Consider the following 21,239-nt stretch of genomic DNA (forward strand, 5'->3'; position numbering starts at 1 on the left):
GCTCAAATGGAAGCAGAAACCATTATTTAAGGAAAACTGCTGACAGCTTTTGTGGCCTGGGGAAAAAGTTCCTCCCTTCCTCCTGCTGCCCCTTGCAAGGACCTGGGAAGTGCCCTTCAGTTTTTAATGAGAGTGTTCTGGTGTGTGCACCTGTGTGTTGTCAGCACAATCCCTGCCTCTCTAGAGAGCAGCAGCCAGAGTGGGTGTCCTGTCTGTGCTCACATAGATGGCCCCGAAGGTTTCTGATGGGACTTCTGGTGGCTGAACAAAACTGCTGAGGGTCCTGACTGCACTTGGCCGACTCCCTGAGCTCAGTGCTCACCTGGAGGTCCAGAAACGATCCTTTCTCCTGCTTACATGCAGCCAGGCTCAAGCCCTGCCCTAGCACCTATCTACATGCAGCAATGGGAAAGATTGTCTGCGATTCTCCCGCTCGCTGCCTGGAAAGGGGAGAGAGGAAAGCTGGTCGTGTTGGAACAGGAGCAGCAAAATTAACAGTGCGTTGTTGTCAGGGAACAAAAAAGAGTAATAACTTCTGCTGGCAAGAGCAGAGCTGGGGTGGAGGTTGCTGGCCCCCCGCCCTGGCTGCAGGGAGGAAAATCTCAAATAGTTAAAATAGCCAGAATCAGGTTTTTAAGCAACAAGGCTTTCACAGGAGCTGGGGAAGGGAAGAGGCTGTTCCCTTTAAATCCTCTTTTTCTTGTCCCACTCCTGTTTCCATTCCACACTCTCTGCTCTCTCCTATCACCTCCCTTTTTGTTCTGAGCTGGCTTTGCACTGGAGCTGTGGTACATGGCTCTGGCAGCAGCAGTGCAGCCAGCCCTCACATTCAGGGCTGTGTTGGGGTGATCTTCCACGGAGAGCAATGCAGGCAACAACAGGCAGCCTTGGGAAGCCTGTGGACACGGACACTGCAGGAGAAGCACCAGGACAAGCAATAGGTAGGAGCTGGAGGTGAATAGTCCAAGGCAAAGGATTCTCCAGACAGCCTTTCAGCAGGAGAAATGGCTTCATCCTGACTCTTCCTGCCACAGTCTCCTCATTCCTCCCAATCCTGTTTGGACTGGAACTTGCTGCTTCGCATCAGGGACTCAAACCCAGCACAAAACAAGCTGAAAACTTTTCCAGCAAAATACCCCGAACCCAACTCTCTCTCCATCTCTCCATCTATCTCTCTATCTCTCTATCTGTCTCCCATAAAAGCTGCTCTGCACCATCTGCCAGGCTGGGCTGGAGAGATTCCATCGCCCATGGCAGAAAGCTTTCATCTCGCTGCGCAGTTTTATTCCCTCTTCTCATTAGCCTTTCATTTATTTTCCCTCTTTTTCTCCACCCTCTTGAGGGAACTGAGAGCTGGAAGAGCTTAGAGCCCTTCTGTGGTGGTTCAGGGCTGCTGGAGGAGCCCAGCCCTGCTGGGGACAGTTGTCGTGGCTGTTCTTGTGTCCTGCCAAGGCCCCAGGAGGAGAAGGGTCCCTGCTGGGTCTGTCTCCGCTGGTCAGCCCACCCTCCTCTTGGGATCCTGGATCAAATGAAGAACGAGCTGGCTCCAGGAGCAGAAAGAGGTTACTTGCAGCAGTGTGGCACCATGCCCTCAATAATTATCCCGGGCTATTCTGCAGGGTTATTCTGGGTGTAGACATGCTTGTTGCAGGAGTCAGTCGGGTCCTGAATTCCCTCAGTGCGCACGATGAGAACAAGTTTCCCCTCCTATCTCTCTGCCAAGGGGCTCCTAGGGGGAGCTCCCAGGGGAGCTGGGTCATACAGACCTCGGGCATCTCAGGAACTGAGCTGCTAACGAGTCTCTTCATGATGGTTTCCTCTAGCTAATAAGGCAAGAGATACATTTATTGCATTTGAACAACAAAAGATATGTCCTAACTAAAAATCCAGAATAAACCCCAGTGCTCTAGCAGCACTGCAGTGCTCAGATACTTGCAGTGCTTTCTCTCTTTTCCTGTTTAAAAATAATTCCTTTCATTAGCACTTCACTAGGACAACTGTTTTTTGAATGCAGCCCTGCACTGATATGAATGACCAGAAACTGAAACACCAGCGGTTCATCTGCCAACACCAGGCCGAGACCAAAGATTATATTTTTATTCTACTTAATGGAGCAACTAGCATGTCCTTATCTGCAAAACAAAAATATCACAGGGGTTCCAATAAGCTGCCTGCAGCTCAGAACTTTAGACAAGCTGTGATATTTTTTCTGGCAGGAGTAGTAGATGACTTCTCTTTAGATACTGTAAGCACGAGGATATAAACTGCTCAGTTTATGCCAACGTTTGCAGGTAATCATTTGTTCTTTTGGATAACACATGCAAAGAAAAGGAAAAATGAATCCTCATCAGGCTTGGAAGCAGGTCCTTAAACAACCTCCAAGCTCAGGGTTTAAAGAAGAGACCTCCAGCAACTGGCCAAGAGATAAGATCAGCTCCTGAGTTTCTTACGGACTGACAAACGTATCACTCTTCACATGCAAATTACCTGACTGTAGAGAGAAATGGATGGGAGGTGACTCACACCCAACAGAGCTTTTTTTGTCTAAGATGGGAATTAAAGGGTTGGCTTAGAGGTGAGGCGTCTCATTCGCAGATGTTCGAATTTTGCCAGTGCCGCTCGTCTTTTCCTGGCTTTGTGGGGCTGCGCTCACACCAGGGTGAAAGTTTTCCTTGTTGAGAGCATGGAGAAGGCTGGATGTCCTGCAGGGTGATGGGTGCAAGCAGGAACCCAGCACTTGTGCAAGCTGTCCACAGGGCTGAGCTGTCCACATTTATTTGGGCTTTGTGGGAAGGACAGATACAGAGCAATGCCCTGACCTGGCTAAAAGACTTCTGACTGGGGGTGGCAGAGGTGCAGCTGACATCTCCATCTGTATCCACATGGTGCCACGTACAGACACCCTACAAATCTCTTGCAACCAGAAGGATTTCAGCATTTCAGCATAACAATTACTTTCTTAACACCCTCCTCCCATCCAGCTGTAGAGGACTGCCAGAAAGCCACCAGGGAGCATGTAACCGAGAGCTGCACCAGCCTTTTTCTGTGCGCCCAGCTCCTTTCCCATCTGAGAGCAGGCTGCTCTCCCGCTGCAGTAGGTGAACTGCTTTTATCACCCGCAAGAGATCAAAGTCATGCAATTAATCCTCTCCCAAAGTGAGGCTCTGCGCCCTCCCTTCCCTCTCCTCGCAGGAGCTGATGGAGCGAAGGGCATGGCGCAGCTTTCCCTGCCAGACTGGCCCAATGTCAGCACTGCTGGGATAGTTTGAGGAAGCTGTTTACACCAAACATCAGTGGGTTTTTGATGGCTCTGAAAGATCTGGTAATTAATCCTCAGATGAAAGATACAGTCTAGGAAGATGGCAGAAGAGGCTTACTGTACTAACTACGCTAATTGTGCCGGAGGATGGGTGGAGCTTTTAAATGCAGTGGGATTCATTTTTATTAATCCTGCCCTGCTCTGTCCCAGGAGCAAATAGTCACCTCCAGAAGGGTGTTTGCTGGCTCAGGCTGTGCAGTAGGCCAGTTGTTTATAAGGGGGAATGTTAAACACAGCTCCTTCACTGTGTGCAGGACTTTGGAAACAGCACATCTGTGTCACTCTAAGAGCAAATAGCAGCCTTCAGGTTGAGGGTTTTATTTGTGAGCCTCCCCACACCGTGTATCTGGAGACTGGGACTTCTGCTGCAGAAGGAAGGGATGACAATGCAGCTCTGTGGGCTCTTTATATTGAATATGAAACATCCTTTGGGCACCTGAAAGCCTCAAAAACCAATGCCGAGTCGGGTCAGTCTTACCTGTAACGAGGTTAATGGTGAAGAGTCCTTGAGGATTTCCAGTTAGGATGTGAAAAGTCAGTTTTCCCTCTGAGCTGGAGTCAGGGTCTAAGGCATCGAGCTGAAGGACAGATGTGTTTGGTGGGGAATTCTCCATCACAGAGGCATAAAAGACAGGCCTGGACATCTGAGGTGGGTTGTCATTGGTATCGGTGACTTCAATATAGATTTCAGTCACAGAAGACAGAGGAACTGTTCCCAGGTCAAGAGCTAGCACTGTCAGCCAGTAGTGAGACGTCCCTTCTCGGTCGAGTGGTCCGATGGTCCGGATGGTGCCTAGAGGAATGACAGACAGGGCTTGTGAGGGATCGAGGGCACTCAGATCACTTTATCCTTAATGCCAGACCAGTCTGTGTCTCTGCTCTGCCTGCTGGCTTTTGCTGGAGATACGAACCTTGGCACCAGCCTTGCATGGATATGAGATTGTGTGGAAGGTGAGGGCTTGCTTGAGCTGAGGGTAATTTGGTACAAGAGTGAAAACGAAGGCCTGGGTATTCTGAGGGAGAGCAGACAAGCCATGCTCGTTCCTCCCCATACACAGGGAGGCACATTGTACATCCCTGCACAAAGTGGGAGGATTTGAATACATTGGATAAAATAAAAATAAATAATAAAGCAAAACAAAACACATGATTTAAGCCCTTGAGTTGCACCCTGAAACCAAGCTGCATTACCTGTGTCCTTTTCAATGCGGAAGATGGACAGGCCAGTGCCCTCTCGGAGGAAATACTGAACCTCTCCATCTTTCCCCTTGTCGATATCCTTTGCTGTGACCATCATCACTGATGTGCCCTCGGGGCTGTTCTCCTGCACCCAGCCTTTGAAGACAAAGGAGGCAAAGCGTGGTGGGTACAAGTTCTCGTTGACATCAAGGATGTTCACTTCCAGGTGGCAGAGGAAAGAGCGAGAGAAGGGCTTCCCACTGTCACTGACCTGCACGGTTAGATTGTAAGAGTCCTTCTTCTCATAGTCCAGCTCCTTCTCTAACCGGAGCGCCCCAGTCAGCTTATCCACATGGAACATCATCTCCTCGTCGTTAATGAGGCTGTACCTCACCTCTCCCCCAGAGCCAGCATCTGGGTCAAAAGCCTCCAGAAAGAGGAGAATGGTTCCTACAGGCAGGTCCTCTGGGACCTTCACACTGTTCAGGGCTGGCAGGCACTGCGGGGTGTTGTCATTCACATCCTCCAGAGTCACGGTGAGATCCGTAACGGAGAACAGCTGGTAGCCAGTTTTGGGCTGGTCCCTGGCTTCGATTTTCAGCACGTAGCAGGGCCACGATTCTCTATCCAGTGCACCCGTGACTGTCACTTCTCCAGTGACACTGTTAATGGCAAACTTGTCAGTGGGGGTTAGCAGAGAATATTTTACCCTCCCATTATCATCTGTATCAGCATCTTCTGCTTTCAGCTGAGCTATTGTTGTCCCTGTTGCTACATTTTCAGGTACCACCACCCAGTAGGCACCCTGTGGGAATTTAGGAGTGTTATCATTGGTATCCAACACATTCACAGCCAGCAGTTTCCAAGATGATTTTTGTGGTGTGCCAAGGTCGTACACAGTAATGTTAAGAATGTAAAAGCTGGTTCGTTCATGGTCTAAAGGAGTAAGGACTTGAAGGAGACCCGTTTCCAGGTCAATGGTAAAGCAGCTGTCATCATTTCCATCCGAGATCACATAGACCAGTTTCCCATTAAAACCAGTATCAGGATCAACAGCTGAAAGGTCTGCAATAGTTGAGTTGATGGGAACAGTCTCTATGATATCAATAGATCGTGGAAAGCTGTCATCAAATTTGGGAGCGTTATGGTTTATAAGGTGCAAGTTCAGAGAAGTTTCGTCATCCTGCCCATGGCCTTGGGACTGAGACTCAATGGAGTGTATGATAGTCTCTGTCAGTTGCTTCAGTACTCCTGTTTCCTCACACTGCATTTTGACTGGGAGACCTTGGCTGACCACAGTGATATTTACAGATGTCGGCAAAGCATAGTTCTCTCCGTCTGTTGCAGTTATTTTCAGAGAGTAGAAGAGTGGCTGTTCAGAGGGAAGATCTCTCAGAGATATTCTGAGGGATATTACTCCAGAGATGGGATTCAATTCAAAATGCCGTAGCTCATTGCCAGACTTGATTTCGTATTTGATATGCTGCAGCTCATCGCTGTCGATTGCAGAGACCGTGGCCACAGGGTTCCCGACAGGAAAATCCCGGGGGATGCTGCCACTGCAGCTTGCCTTCTCAAACACAGGGGCGTTGTCGTTGACATTGTTGAGCACGAGGGAGACGTACACCTCTGTTTCGTGACGGAAAGGTGAGCCCCAATCTGATGCCCACACTCGCAGATGGTACCATCTCTGCATCAACTCATAGTCCATCGACTTGGAGGTGGAAATGATGCCAGAATACGGGTCGATGACAAAGGGGACTGATTTCTGGTTGGCTATGGTGTAGGTTACAAAGCCGTTGTCTCCTTCATCTTCATCTGTAGCCATTACTGTTAAGACACTGGTACCAGGAGGAGCGTTCTCATCAAAGGCCCCCCGGTATGAAGACTGACTAAAACTTGGCGCATGATTGTTGCAGTCAATGATGTCAATGGAAACAGTTGTGGATGTATGGCTGTTAGTGGTTGTAACTTCAAGTTCAAAATGAGACTGTTCATGGAAGTCCATTGCTCTGACAGAAGTTATCAGCCCAGTGTGAGGATTGATTTTAAAATTTGTGCTGTTAGGAGTGGGTCTCAAAACATATTTAAGATTTGGGAAGACTGGTGTAATCTTCACCATTACAACTTGGCTTCCAGCTGGGGAAAATTCACTGAGCTGGACCCGGTACACTTCTTTCTCAAACCTGGCAGAGACATACTTGGCAGGAGGTATATGTATAACTCTAACAGGAGAGAAAAGTGGTGGCTTGCTCTTGTCCTTGGCTTGCAGACTGAGGTTGAAACCAAAGGGGTAGAGTAGCCAGTTGACTTCTTTGGTTGACACAATCATGAACTCTGTGCTCCCGAAGTAGGATGGGATAACTTTGAAATGCCTGCCTGGATCTCCATCCACAAGGTCAACTGAATCTATTCCTGCTTCCGAGTCACCACTTTCTACAGACAGGGTTGCATAGAGCAAGTCTTCAGCTGAGTCGGGAGGCGTCACCTTCACGGTGGAGATGGAGGGGGGTTTCCTGGCAGATGGCTCCACTTGGATAGTGAGACTAGCCAGGTTCCCAAAGCCATTCCCCTCTGTGATCTTCCTCATTCTGTCCACAGCCAAAACTTGCAGGTGGTGCCTGCCTCGATGGGTGCTGTTCAGCCTGCCCATGGTCATAACTGCTCCCGTGGTGGGGTGGACGGTGAATAGGTCTGACTTGGTGTTGAGGGAGTAGTAGAACTCCGCATTCTGGCCAGCATCGGCATCCGTGGCACTGAGCGTGCTGACCACTGTTTTCAGAGGAGTGTCTTCTCTGATGGACACTTTGTAGGAGGGGGGTGAAAAGAGAGGTTTCAAGTCATTTCTGTCCAGAATATGGATCAAGACTTTGGCCCAGGCTTCGTAGGCAAAAGTGCTCTCTGTGGCTTTGATTATCAACATATAACTATCTTTGACCTCCCGATTTAAAAGTGCTGTGTTGCTGCTCCTGGTTCTTATCCTCAAGAAGCAGAAATCCCCAATTACATGTTCCTCTGTTTTGAAGAGACCAGTGGTGTCCCCAGAAGCTATTCTGTATCTGATGTCCCACTCGGGGTCTGTCTTGTAAATCCCCATCTTGACGTAACTCTCCACGTAGGTCTTGGGAGCTGAATTCTCGTAGATGGTGGCATTGTAGAAGAAGTGGGTGAAGTGCAGAGGGGACGTGTTGCCTTTCTCACAGCTTGCCTCACGGACCGTGCAGTGCACCAGTAAAACAGCAAAACTCAGGAAGTGCCTCTTGGTAATGATTTCCATGGTGTGGTGTCTCTTCAGGTCCTGCAGGGGTTAAAAGAAAAACATGGGTAATTCTGGCAAGTATAGAAGAGAGGCGTTTTTATTAAGGCCAGTGTGCTAGAGGAAAAGTCTCAGTCTTCACATCTGTACTGTCTCTACCCTGACCTTTGCCAGCATGGTTGGTAGCTCAGTTCTTTTTTTTTCCTTCTGTCCCAGTGAGAGGTCTGTCCCCCCCAGGACTTCTCACTTTTTTTCCTTAAAGTTTTGCCCTCATAGTAAAAATGTGACATGCCATGTGAAATGCTCTGTGAAATGTCATGATCAAGCTGATTTCCTATTCTGCATATCGTTTCTACCCCCCTTCAGTTCTGCCTTCTCCCTAGTCAAACAGCATATTTGAACTGCCCAGCCCCAACCCAAACCTCACCTCCAATCTGTTTCTCCATCTTCCCTTCTACATCTTAACTTCTCTCTCCACACAAGTTCTTGCAAAATATTTTCGAGAGCTTACACACCAACTGTGACTTGATGTCTCTCCCTGTGGCTTGTTTTTCCCTTTCTTCTCCTCCTACAGCAATCTTTCCTCCTTTTCCCAGTAGATATGCCCTGCTATGTTGTACAAATTCCTTCTTATCAGCCAGCCCTACAGCATGAGGCCTTTTTGCCCACTCTAGTTGAGCTCATAGTCAAGTTGTATCACAATTACCAAAACCTTTTTCTAATTCTTAGATCTGTCTCTGGTTGGAACATCTGCATTGCTTGAAAGAGCAGTTTTCTAGCAAGACACTTTCACCATGTCTCTGTCAGTTGCTGAGTAATTTCCCTGGTTCCTCCTTCTCATGGCAAAGCCCCAGGGTCAGGATTCCTGTCATCCATGACCACCCGCCATCAGCTTCCTTCCCTCTCTAACAACTCGTGAAAGTCTGTGGTTTTGTGATTTATCTCTGTGAATATGGAGTATCAAAGACGTGAGTCTGATGTCACAGAGGGAACCGGGGAGCACATCTATGAATAACAAGGTTGTAACTTTATTAGTGAGCTTTGCTGGGCTTGTTAAAGGATCAAGGCCTGTTCTTTTGAAAAGCTAAGTGCGTGCTGCTGTGTGTGCATTTAGGGGTTGAAGCCAGGGATGAGCTAAATATAGGTGCATATATTTCCCCTAGATATCCCTGAAGATCTTTATCTAGAACTGTTTCTTCCTCTTTTAAATTTAAATTATATATCAAGTACCTGCCAGTCATTTGGCACATTCCTAATTGAAACAGGGAAGACTTGTTTTTCCAGACACTTTTTCAAGACTCATCTCTTTAAAAGCCAGAACTAGTTTAGTTTAGAAGTCAAGTCGAATGTTAGGAACAAATTATTGGAGCCTAACTAGCAATCTGTGTCATATTCTCTCACTGAGATAGCTAATTACTGATAAATACAAAGCTGTAAATTTGATGCTCCCTTCCAATCACATTTTCCTTAGTAAGTAGGTGCCAATCATCCAGCAATCTCCCTGCCGTGGCCATTCATTTGCAACAAATGGTCTCAAGCTGAGTTGAAGCCTTTGTCTCTAGGAAACTATCAGAGCTCCAGACAAGTTAATGCAATTTGGATTTGCCATAACTGAAAAAAAAACACCTCGGACTCATTTTTGTGATGACGTCATTTCACTTATAGGAAATACAGCACAGTCACAAACGCACAGCATACGAAGAAAAACGTGGAGGACTGTGCAAGCTCATCCAGAAAGGCACGCTGTTCCTTCTGAGGAGTTGAAAACCATGTTCTTAAAAGATCTGCTCGTTACTTAACCGCGCTTAAGAGTTTTGCTGCGTGTAGGGACTTGCCTAGAGCTGCTCCCTTCCAACATTTTCAACTGCTGAACCTGGAAAGAAGGTGTATGCATGCTGCGTGCGCGCGTGTCTGCTAGGACTGGGGAGCAGGAAAAGTCACATAGAATTCAGAGTGGAATAAGACAGCAGGATAAAACAGCAACAAAAATACAGTGTTGTTCCATGAGCAGGCGAATTAATGAAGCCGATCGCTTTGTATCTGGGCTAATTGACTTTTTAATTCAATTGTACTGAAATGGCAGTGTGAACTCATCTCTTATAAGACATCAGAGAACCCACAAGGCAGAGACGTTATGAACTGCACAACCACAAGAAAAGCCAGAGCTGGAGCACATGCCTTCTTGGGCACCAGCAATTCAATATGGGAGGATAACCTTGAGCAAGGAGTGGGTTTTCTGGCATTTAACAAGATGCAAACTTTCTTCTTAATCTCTCCTGGAATGTCCTTAACCTGACTGTTGCCTGTAGATTTCCTGACATCTAAGAAGGGCTTCGCTCAGGTTGCTGTTTTTTTTCCTCTGTGGGGTTTTTACTCCTCTGTCCAGCTAATTATTTTGCAAAACCTGTCGTGACCTCATATTTCTGAGAGCTTTGCTCTCAATTACAAGTTGGGCTGAAGGCAATCAATGGCTTCAGCAGTTATTATGAAGGATGGAGAGTTACTACACACACAGGGCACGAGGCAGAAGCCTCATTTCCTCTGGAAATAATCTGAAAAAGTGAAAGGCACGGCCAAAATTTAGGGAGAATTTTCCAGTAGACATCACTATCAGCTCTTGAAGTCTTACAGTTTCTCTTTGCAGCAGGCCCCATGCCCAAAGCCCTAACGTTAGCACACAGAGACCTTCGTGCCCCCTGCCAGCACCTGCCTGTGCTCTGAGATGTCCAATTTCATCACCTCGACTACTGCATATGTATCTGCCTGGACAATTTCTGTACCAGAGGAAATCCTGTCACTATTTGTGCAGCTCTGCACAAGCCCACGTTTGCAGATGGAGCAGCAGAATTTCGTAAAACGCATGCTGATATTTTTGCTCTCTTGATGTGCTCAAGGTCCCTCCAGCTTGTCCACATGTTAACTAGCACCTGGAATACAAGCTCAGCTATCAGACTGCCTCTTATTTGTCTCAAAAAGTGGTGTGGCCCATTAAATCAAGGTTTCTCCAGCACCTTGATTCTGCCCACTGCCTCATAACAGATGGAGATGGCCTTGCAGATCCCCTTCTCTTTTTCCACATACCAACCTTCAGCTCTAGCAGCTTCATTTTTGTTTGGATCTAGAGCTTACAAGGACAGCTTCTAACGATGACAGAACGATAGCTGTTAGTGTATAGATCATTTTGCTTATGGGCAGAAAGTGGAATCACTTACACCACATTCACAGTGCAGAACCATGCAGAAATGGGAGTGGGCCATTTCCAAAAGCTGTTGTGAAGCTCAGCAGGAAAATGGGGTGCATTGCTCTGAAATGGGGCAAACCCAATGAGCTACAGCCTTGGCTCAGGGAAAGCCCTGTTGGGATCTCCCCTGACAGATGTCCGTAACAAACTAACAGAAACATGGCAGCTTTCTGTGACTCTTGCAGCATGGGAAAAGCTGCATATAAAGTGGAAATGGAATAAAATCAATCTATTGGCACTTAAAATCCCAGAGGGAGGTGGGAGCTGGGCAGCCAGGCAGGAGCAGTGCGGACAGGCTCAGGGGTACTTGCAAAGATGTTCAAGGATTTCCATGTCAGAACCAGGTGAAAAGAACTCCACCTGTGATATATTTTTCTGGTAGATCAGGAGAAACATTTTGCCCATTCCTCTGAGCTGTGCTGTCCCATGTCCTTGTGCTGCCAGTGCACAATCTGTGGGACTCATGGGCAAGGGCCATACCTGCTTCGGGGCTGCAAGCACTGGACACTTAAATACCCTCACCTAGCCCTGCTCCATCATCTCACGGGATCTGATACTTCTAATCCTGCTTCTTGCCCAAGTATGAAGGATCTTTGCACCTCTCTTGCATGGCTCTCCTGGGCACGATGCCCTCCTGGAGCTGGGTGCACACGGGGGGCAGATGTGCTGGAGAAAGCCCCTCGCTGGGACGGAACAAGGCAGGGAAGGCAAGCTCCCGACTGGGGGAAATACCAGAGCATCATTAGGTGGTGATTCAGCCTCCTCTCCTAATCACCAGGCGAGGATCAGAGAGCCTCGAGGGGCTTCGCCCTCAGCCCTGTAGATGCAAACTCCCCGCAGAGCCAGTAAACACTCGTGTATCTCTAATCACAGCCCGAGCGCGCGTCTAAATTTAACATCCAAATTGGGCTCCTCTGTCAGAGACATGCCCCAATCTGTTGGCTTGAAACGAGGGAACAAACACGGCGCCGAGGTTCAAAGCCTGTGCGTGGGGTGGCCGCGGGGACGGGCGCTGCGGGGGGCTCGGTGCAGGGCACGGCTCCGCCGGCCGGGGTGAGCGGCCGGGGTTGGGGCACGGACCCCGGGGGCCCCGGGGAGTGGGGCTGCCGTGTTTTTTGGCTGTACCACAGCCCAACGCTGCAGCCTGCCAGGAAGCAGGTGTGGCCCCGGCCCCACCTTCTGATTCCCTTCAAGAGGAGCATTTAAAAGCAATCAAAACCCCAAACACAAAACAAGACGAATGCACGAAGAGCAGCATTCCCCTCGCTGGCTGCGGTGGGGGCTTGGCCTGAAGTTTTGGGATCAGAAGAGCAGAGAAAAGTCATAATTTTGATGGGAAAATAAGAACAACTCTTTCCCTTCAGCTCTTCTTTCAGCATGCATCCCAAACTCTTTCTCTTCTTATCTCTCTTTCTCTCTCTCTTTTTGCTTTTTCTTTCCATTCCTTCCTTTGTTTCTCCATTACCAAAACAACCTCCCACCTGGCGTAAATACCAACCCAAACCATCCCTGAGCACACCAACACCTTGGAGGCTCCCAGCACTAGAGCTGGGGGAGAAGGGAGCTGTGTCTGGTTGTTCTAATAACCAGCAGTGGGGCAGCTCAGGGGTGGGTCTGAAATTTGGTGGTCATAGGGGAATAGAGGGAGAGTGCAGGACGCAAGTCCTATAAGATTTTGGGATGAGGATTTGGGAAAGTGAGTGGAAGTTTGGACTCTGTCTTCCCCTGCATTGGTGGTAACAGAGCAGAAGAGGCTCAGCCATGGTCAGGGCAATCTCCTCATGGCCACCTTTTGAGTAGGGTCGATCAGAAAGCAGTCCGTGGGGTTTTTCACATTGGAAAGTCACCGACTGAAAACTCCGCTTGTTGTGCAGGTGCTGGGCTGTCTGTGAGACATCCCGATTCCCAGCAGTAAAATAACCCGTGTACACATTGCTCGGGGGCTGGTGCTTGATAATGCTTGTCCTTTCCTCATTGCAGCAATGCTGTCGGGATCAGGTCCTCCTGTTCTTGGTGCCTCGCTCAGCTTCTGAGTTTCCCATTGGCATCTAACAAAGCCAGGCCTGTGGGGTTTGCATTCTGCGGGGAGCTGGGTATTTTCTGAACTGTTTCTCTTGGACTTTGCAAAACAAACAAACTGATCCCTTCCCAAGCCATGGCACGGAGCCGTTCCCATGTTCTCGGCAGCATTTCTCTCAGTGGGGTGCTGAGCCCAGGCTAGGCTCTGTCCTTAGGGCTCTGGATTTGGTTGCGCTGAGCTTGGTTTTGCAGCGAAGCAGGAGAAACGCATCCTGGAGGTACGACACAGGGCCAGAAAACTAATGTGAATTGTCCCTGAAGTTATGGTGCTCCCTTCCTTAGTTTATCTCAGGGTTTTCCAGTGCCTGTGGATGGTTTTGGAAGGGCTGGCGTTGGCAGGACAGTTCTGCAGCAGCCTGCTCAGGGACTGCACTCGTGTGGGCACAGCTTTTTGCTGGACTTGCAGATTTCACAAGGGCACAGCCAAGCTGTTTCTTCCCCATCTCACCTTTCCAATCTCCAAATAGCTTGGATAGACCTTTGGAAATTGTTTCCAGTTTTCTAAACAGCCTGGAGTGAGGCAGCTGATCATTTAAAACCTGGTGCAGGTGCTTACAACCCAGGGCTACATCACGATGGAGCAGCAGCTCTCGCTTGGACTACCAGATTCACACAGGACTCCAGAGCAGGATGGATGCAGCCTTACAAGCACCACAGAGATGCTCACCCCATCACCTACCTGCTGGACCAGGCAAGCGCATTGACCCTGGGGAGCTCAGGTACCACGGGGAGCTTGGGCGAGCAGCTTCCCAGGGGTGTTGGAGGAATGGAAACTCCGGAGGGAGTTGTGGGGAAGCCAGTGAGTCACTGAGCTGGGTGGCGTGGTCCGGGCCCCAGGCTGGTGCTGGGACAGCCCTTTGTCTGGTCGGGCTGCTGGCTGCAGGGTGGGCACACGCTGCTTCACTCCGAGGTGCTGTGGCACTGCTGGGGTCTGCTCTGCCTTGGCCAGTGAGGGATCCCACCAGGACCACGATTGGTGCTGGCAGCAGAGCACAGCAGGGTGCTCGGTCCCAAGGTCTGTCTGTCCCCCCAGCTGGTGGTCACCCCTGGTCGGATTCTGGGCTCCAGGCTGGTTGTAAGGGACCTTCCTCCACGGTGCCTCCCCCAACCAGCTCACCCCTTTCTCGTGGGGACCCATTGCCCCATCCTGGTGGCTTTGGCCATGTGCTGGTGCTCTGCCTGCTGCCCTGGTTTGCTCCTTCATCAAAGCAAGCAGGTCCTACACATCTTCACCTCCAAGCCATCTTCTGTCACGTGCAAGGGAACACCTTGCACATAATGCCAAAGGCTTTCTCCTGTCCCCTTTCCACCCACAGTGTGTGCTTTCCAGCCAGTTCTCTGTGAGGATGCCAGGGAGCCTGGCTTCGGCGTGTCACATAGCTGAGGTTTCTGTCACTGTTGTGAGCCTCCAGGAGCTCGTCTGCGAGGCGCAGGGAACTTGAACAGGCTTGAGCTTCCCACACAGCTATAAGGGTCAGCGATCTTTATCTGTCTTGGCGTTGCGACATCGCTCCAGAGCAAGAGTCAATCGCACAGCTCCGGAGCCATGGAGCGCTCAGGGGGGGTCTGAGCCCAGGCTCGGCAGCTCGGCCACCCCACAACACCCAGCCCTTGCCAAGGGCCAGCATTACTTTGCCACCAGCTCCTGTCCCACAGGGAGTGTGATACCAGGGGGCTGACTTGTGCCATGGGCAGGGGGAAGCACCCTGATGCAGTATCCCTAACCCCCTTCCACTCTCCCTGCCTGTCCCTTGCTGATCACCCCATCTTCCCCAGCTCCCCACAGCAGGGGTAAGTCCTACCCATGGTCCAGAAGCTGCCTTTGCACGGACAACCAAGGAGCTGTCGGTTTGGAGGTGACCATCTCCTTGACCAAGGACAGCAGCTGGGGCAGCCGGGAGCCAGGCAGGACACAGCAGATCCCGCTGGTGGCTCTGATGGGGACTGGCTACCTGCTGGCCATAAAACAGAGCAGCGCCGGGGGGCTGGAGGAGGGCAGGGCTGGAGGGAAGGGAGCTGGGTGGGAGCTGCTCGGCAGGCAGGCTGCGAGGGGCCGGGCAGCGGGGAGCAGCAGCCCAGGCGTGTTGGCACAGGAGGCAGCCGCAGCCTCCAGGTACTCGCGTGAGCGTGCCCTGACCCTGCTGCTGCCGGGGCCGCTCTCAGGGAGCCGGTTCCCACGGAGGTTGTCAGTGCACGGGGCCACAAACCTCGGGCACTGCAACCCCACCGGCCCGGAGACTGTGCCGTGACCGTCAGCACAGGCTGCGAGAGCCCACGAGGGATCCCGGGCTTGCTCTTGATTGCTAACTCCTGCCAAAAGCCACAGGGAGCCTTTCACATTGTCCTCATGCCTGGGATGCGAATCATCCTGCGCTGATAATAGCTCCCCTGTTGTCAGACCACTGAGGGAAGCTGCCGCGTGAGACCACACTGTCAGCTCTCCCTGCTACTTTCTAGATCCACCGGCCAGTTTCGGCCAAATTTAACCAGATAGGTAAAGACTTGAAAGGCATTAGGTTTGCACAAGCTTGTGAAAATCAGCAGGAGAGAGGAGAGAAATCCAAATTAGGACTCCCAGCTGGAAGAAAAGGCTCTAATGTGAGCCCAACCCAATTATTAGACATCAGAGAATCCACACAAGAGTGAGCGCCGCGGGCAACCCAGCTTCATGAATCCTGCTGCTCACAAAACAGCTGTTTATTTAGGTGCTGCAAAGCCTGTGAGATCCCTGTTGGGATCCCAGCACACAGCCCCCATCCAACCCCCCAGAGATGTGAATCCGAGCTGGGCTCTGCTCCCCCCAAGCCGTGTTTGAAGGGGATCCAGCCCCGAGCTCTTGGACCCTGGGGGACCTCGTCCGTGCCTTAACCCACCCTGGTGTTTGCAGCGAGGACATCACCTGAGTGCTGGCAGTCCTCTGATGCCCTTCCCCATGGTTCCCTCTGGGGAAGACACTCACGTTCCTCTGTTATTGGCAAAATTTTTGGGGGAAGGAGCCTGAGAGCATCCTGGCGTGAAGATTTGGCCGAAGGACCATGTGCTCGTATGGATGCAGGTCAGGAGCCCAGCGCCCAGCAGGACGGACTGCTCGGCTCCACTCTGCCCTGCAGCCTCCGTGCCTCCTTCCATGCCTCTTTTTCTCCTCCCAGGCAATTCTCATTCAGCCGCAGACCTGTCCGTGCTCTAGTAGGAATATCTGCTCTTCCCCCTGCCCAGCACCCCGCTGGTCTTTCCCTTCTGGTGCCCGAAGGAGAGCAGGGAGAGCAGCTTTCCGCTCTGCCTGCAGCATCCTTGCCCGCTGCCATCTGTCTGCCTTGCTCCTTGCCGCCCCTCTCGCGCGTTCAGAGGCAGCCTAAGGACACCGAGGACATGATGAATGAGTTGGTCAGGGCACGATCTTCACTTCTAAAAGGACGCAGGTAGCTGTGCCACAGAATTTCCCTGCAGCAGACTTTTACTGAGCGCAACGAGATCCCCCCAAGCCCATAAACCCCCTTCGGCTCCCAGTCCTGCCCGCAGCAGCCCACCCAATTTGCTGCTGCTTTCTGTACCCACGGTCCCAACGCACCGGAGCCATACAAGCTGCTGCAAAGCCCAGGGCCTGGGGAGCTTGGGGATTCAGCCGAGGAAGGATTAACCCCCCAGACAGGCATGTTTGCCCAGGCTGGTCTCCTTGCCGCAGCGTGTCCTTGTCAGCTCTCCTTGCTCTCCCTCCCACTCCGGACCGTCTGCTGGAAACACCTTTCTGAAAGATCTGGGCATTGCAACACCTCTGCGAGCAGGCAGCTGTGACCGACACAGCAGCACCTGTGACAGTGCCTGGTGCCAGCCTGCACACGCAGGGCAGCGTCCTGGTCAGCCTGAGCCCAAGGAGTCTGTTCACAGCATAACCAGCACGTCCCGGGCTGCCTGAGTCACGGCACCTTCCCAAAGCTCAGCCTGGGATCAGTCCTACGGAGCTCCAAAAGGGAGGAATGTGCATGCAGCCATCGGAGCTGTTCTTGGGCTGCCGTGTTTAACAGCCTCCCCTGCACCCATCCACCCCAAACGGATCGAAACCTTGTCTGAAGCCGAGTATGCTTTTGGCCTCTGCAATATCCTGTGGCAACGCGTTCCAGAATTTAATTATGCCCTCTGTATGAAAAAAAAATAAATAATAATACTTCCTTTGGTTTATTTCAAACCTGCTGCTCATTCATTTCTGAGCTACAAACCTTCCTAACAGCCCTTGCAGCCTGCCCCTCCCTGGAGCTCCTTCTTCCAAGAATTAGGAAAGAAAGTTTCTTTGCTAATAAACCAGCACCTGCCCCATTGCCAAGGAAAGAACTGTGGCTGAGAGGAAAATCGCTTGCTCAGCAAATCAGCTTGCTAATAGACAATGGAGCATCAGTGTTGCCAACCCAGAGGGAAAAAAAATAATAAAAAAGGAGGGTATTTAATCCTCTTATGCTCGTCCATGATACAGGAGAGAGGCCACTGCTCGAGGTAGAGCTGCACTCGCACCCTCCACACGTGGCAAAGCACAAAGAGAGGAGCACGGAGCAGGGAATGCCACTTGTGCAGCGCGGAGGTAGCTGCAAGAATCCTCTAGGACTTGCCTTGGAGCAGTTGGCAGGAGCGTAGGATGCAAAACGCATTAGTTTCTAACAGATGTTTGATTCCAGGTGTTACGCCTCCTTTGAACTCTCCCTTCACGTATGAGTGATGCTTGTTTGTTTGGAGGGCTGGGAGACGCGCTGCCTTCCGCGAGCGTTCGGGTTTGAAATGGGCTCGCGGCGCAGGCTGCAGCAGGGGAGCGGCTGCCCTCGGAGGGCAGAGGGGCAGAGGCTGAGCCCACCCGGCGGGGTTAGAAGCCTGCTCAGTCCCTGGGGAACCCCAGCACTTATCAGACAGGCGGATGTCCCTGAACCGGTGCCGATAAGGAGAGGTGCGCTGCGTATTAGCAGGCGATAAGGGTGCACAATACAAAGCCCGGTGCTTTTTGCCTCCCCGAATACCGAGACAGCCCAGCCTTCCTCAGGAGCCTGATACAGCCTGTTTGCTTTCCAGCCCCGAGGCTCCGATAACCTCCTGGCTCTCTGGAGCTGGCAGCCCGCGGCGCCTCGCCAGCTCCTGCCATGTCCCGTGCCCCTCTCTGCCCCAGGGCGGAGGACGCAGCGGGCTCCCTGCCATCCCGCAGCCCGGGCACGCCGAGCCCTGCTGGCCTGGGTGAAGCAGGAGCAGGAGCTCTGCAGCCCTGCCGGCCCCCACGCAGCCCCCCAGCTCCAGCCACAAACCAGGAGGACTTTCCATGAACCCTGGAGTGTTTTCAGTTAGCACCAGCTTTTTTAAGAGAGTTTTGTCCGGAGCGAGCCCCATTGTGTGACAGTTGATCTTTGCCCCTCCGCAGCCCTGCACACCACCAAGCCTTCTAATTGCCCTGGGAGGCTGATTAGCTGATAACTGCCATTTGGAAGGGCCCGGTTTGCTCCAAGCCTGGGTCTCCTTTCCTTCATTTTCACCTCTGTTCTCAACATCGCACACGTACAGGAAAAATAACTCCTGTGCGCGTGCCATGGATTGGGACGGGATTTGCTGGAGGGTTTCAACTTGGTTTGCCATCACCTGGTGGTGAAAAGAGCTGCCTTGATGCAAACCCGCACCCACTGGTATGCACTCCTGAGTGAGGCAGGGCCCGGGGTGTGCAGGGCTCCCAGGCTCTGCTGCCCATCATGGAGAGGACCAGGACGGGCACCGAGCGCTGGCCGGGGAAACACCAGCACCGCGTCTGCGCTCGGGGATCCTCCAGGATCCTCCAGCTCTGAGCCAGCAGCAGGGTTTGCTCAGCGGGGAGGACGGGGCAGGAGGCTGGTGGGGCACCGCCTGCCCCTCGGTGAGGTTGTGTGGAGCCAAGAGCCGAGCCCGCGGCCGGGCGCCATCACGGCTCGTGCAGCAGCACCTCCATCCGCTCCAGCCCCAGCACGCTCCCTGCAGACACCCAGCCCCGTGTGCGCGCCCGGGCGCTTCTCTGCTTGGCCCCTGCTCGCCTGCCCTGCTGCCTTCGCTGCCCCGAGCCCACCTGCCCGCACTGTCTGCGGCGTGCTCAGGTCCCCCAGCTAAGTCCAGTTAAGACCAGATGCAAATTCCATGCAAACGGGGCCAAAGGTTTTCCTAGCTCCATCCATAAGCCCCCAACTTTACAGCTTCCAGAAGGGAGGAAAAGACGAAAAAGCTCTCCCTCTGCATCCCGAAGCCTGAATCTTTCGGATGAGGCTGTTTCCAGTGAAAGTTACTCACGTGAAAAAGCAGTTTCACAACTCAATCTCTCCATCCTCCATGCCTTCCTCCATCCACGCTCTACAGACCTCTCCCTGAGTCATTTCGACTTCCCGCAGCAGCGAGCAGCGTGCCTTACCTGTTGCGACAGGAGAGACCTCTCCTGAAGTTTACTGCCTCCCTGCCCTCGCCACTGAAAATCCCCTCCCGCAGCAGCAGCAGCTTGCTGGCTGCCGGGGGTCCATGGCGCTCGCGACGCGGAGGAGAGGGCTGGGAGAAATTCCTGCGAGAAGGGATTTGGCTGGCTGAAACTCCGGCAGCACAGGTTGGGAGCAGCGAGGGAGAAAGTTGCAGGAGGTGGAACTCCCTCGCCGGAGAGCCAGCCCTTCCGTGACGGGCTGGAGGAGGAGGAGGAGGAGGAGGAGGAGGAGAGGCATCGCTCGCGCCCTCGCTGCAGAAGTGAACTTGTGTGTGTGTGTGCGTGTGTCAGAGCTGGGCAAGCACCCAAGCCTTAGAGCCAAATAATCTCGGAGCTTTCTACTGTTAGATTAACTACCATTGCCATGAAATCCGGGACCTCAACTGCAAGGGAGGTGTGTGTAGGGGGGGGGGGGTGGAATATGTCAGGTAAATCCCTCCAACACACCTGAAAAACCCGAAGACTGTTTTTAACCAGCTGCCAGGTGGGTGTTGCAAGGAGGGATGGGGAGAAGGGGGTGGGGGAAACCTGAAGCTGCCCTCAGAGCAGCTGCGTGCCGAGAGGCGCTTTGAAGGTTGTTGTTGTTTGTGCTGGGGGAGCCCCCCGAAACCCCAGCTGCCGCCAGAAAGCCTCGGGGTGCTCGGCGCTGTACGGGCAGAGGATGAAAAGGTGGTCCTTGTCCTGAAAAGGCAGGAGGCAGAGAAGAGAGAAGGAGGCAGCGAAGAGACAGCAGCGTAGGGAGACCAAACTTTGCACTGCAGCTTTGGGGGAGTTTTCTTGGCAAAAGCAAAATCAGGGAAATTGGGCATTGCTGTCACGTGCCGACCCAGGGAGTGTTTCTCCCTGCATTGGCTGTCCGTGGGTACCTTCAGCCCTCTGTGTGCCAGTCCCCTTCCTTTCCTCTCCTCCTTCCAACCCTGCCAACCCTTAGGAAATGTTGATTTATCCCCTTTAGATTGCAATGGAGTTTGAAGAACTAGAGGTGTGGAGCTCCACACGGGTGATAAAGGTGTAAGTTTATGCAAACTTTTTCCCTGTGCTGCTTTTTGAAGAGGAAATGATGAGAAAACATTTTTTTTTTTTTTAAACAAACAAAAAAAACAAACAAAAAACACCACTGGACATTTTTTAACTTAAAGCAGTCTGAATAGGTCTATAACCACTCCTTCTGAGGCTCTGTGCAGGGAGCAATGATGGAGGTGAACACGGCAGCGGGTAGAAGAGAGGTCCTCCAGCCACACACACAGCTTCAACTGGAACTTGTCTTGGACAAGTGAAGACACTTGTGAGTTCACAAGACACTAGTGACTCAAATCCATGAGAAAATCCATGTGGTTTAATCAAAATCCAAAAAGATGGGGAGAGCTTGGCGCATGATATTGGACTATTTGGGGTTGTCAGTGAAGGTGAACCAGAACAATCTGGTAAATTCATCAGAAAATGCATTTTTGAGGGAACCAAAATTACTCAGAATTTTAAACTGAATCTAGTGAATGGATTGGACTGAGAACTGGATAGGAAGCATCTCCCCAGTGTAGATATTTCAGTACATCAGAAATAAAACATTACGAATAAATCAGGATTTTGACAATGACACGGTGTCTCTCTTCACATCGATGGGATGAAAGCTTCACTGTGGCACTCGTTAGCAGAGCAGTTGGATGCAGGAAGCCCCAGCCTGGTGGTCCCACTGCCACCCCCATCCCTGCTG

At 51.7% G+C, this 21,239-nt stretch overlaps 1 protein-coding gene across 1 annotated transcript in view; it reads right to left on the reverse strand.

The window, feature by feature from the left end:
* FAT2 (FAT atypical cadherin 2) overlaps positions 1–19,654 on the reverse strand; it is a 55,030-nt gene extending 35,376 nt beyond the window's left edge. The window contains exons 1-3 of the mRNA XM_084535671.1: positions 19,469–19,654; positions 4,511–7,796; positions 3,798–4,112 (exon numbers count right to left, since the gene is read on the reverse strand). Coding sequence (XP_084391797.1) covers positions 3,798–4,112; positions 4,511–7,775 — 3,580 coding nt within the window. The 5' untranslated portion in view covers positions 7,776–7,796; positions 19,469–19,654. The remainder of the gene's footprint in view (positions 1–3,797; positions 4,113–4,510; positions 7,797–19,468) is intronic.
* Between the last annotated feature and the right edge of the window lie 1,585 nt (positions 19,655–21,239).

Source organism: Aythya ferina (genome assembly GCF_964211825.1).
Source record: "Aythya ferina genome assembly, chromosome: 14".
NCBI lineage: Eukaryota > Metazoa > Chordata > Aves > Anseriformes > Anatidae > Aythya > Aythya ferina.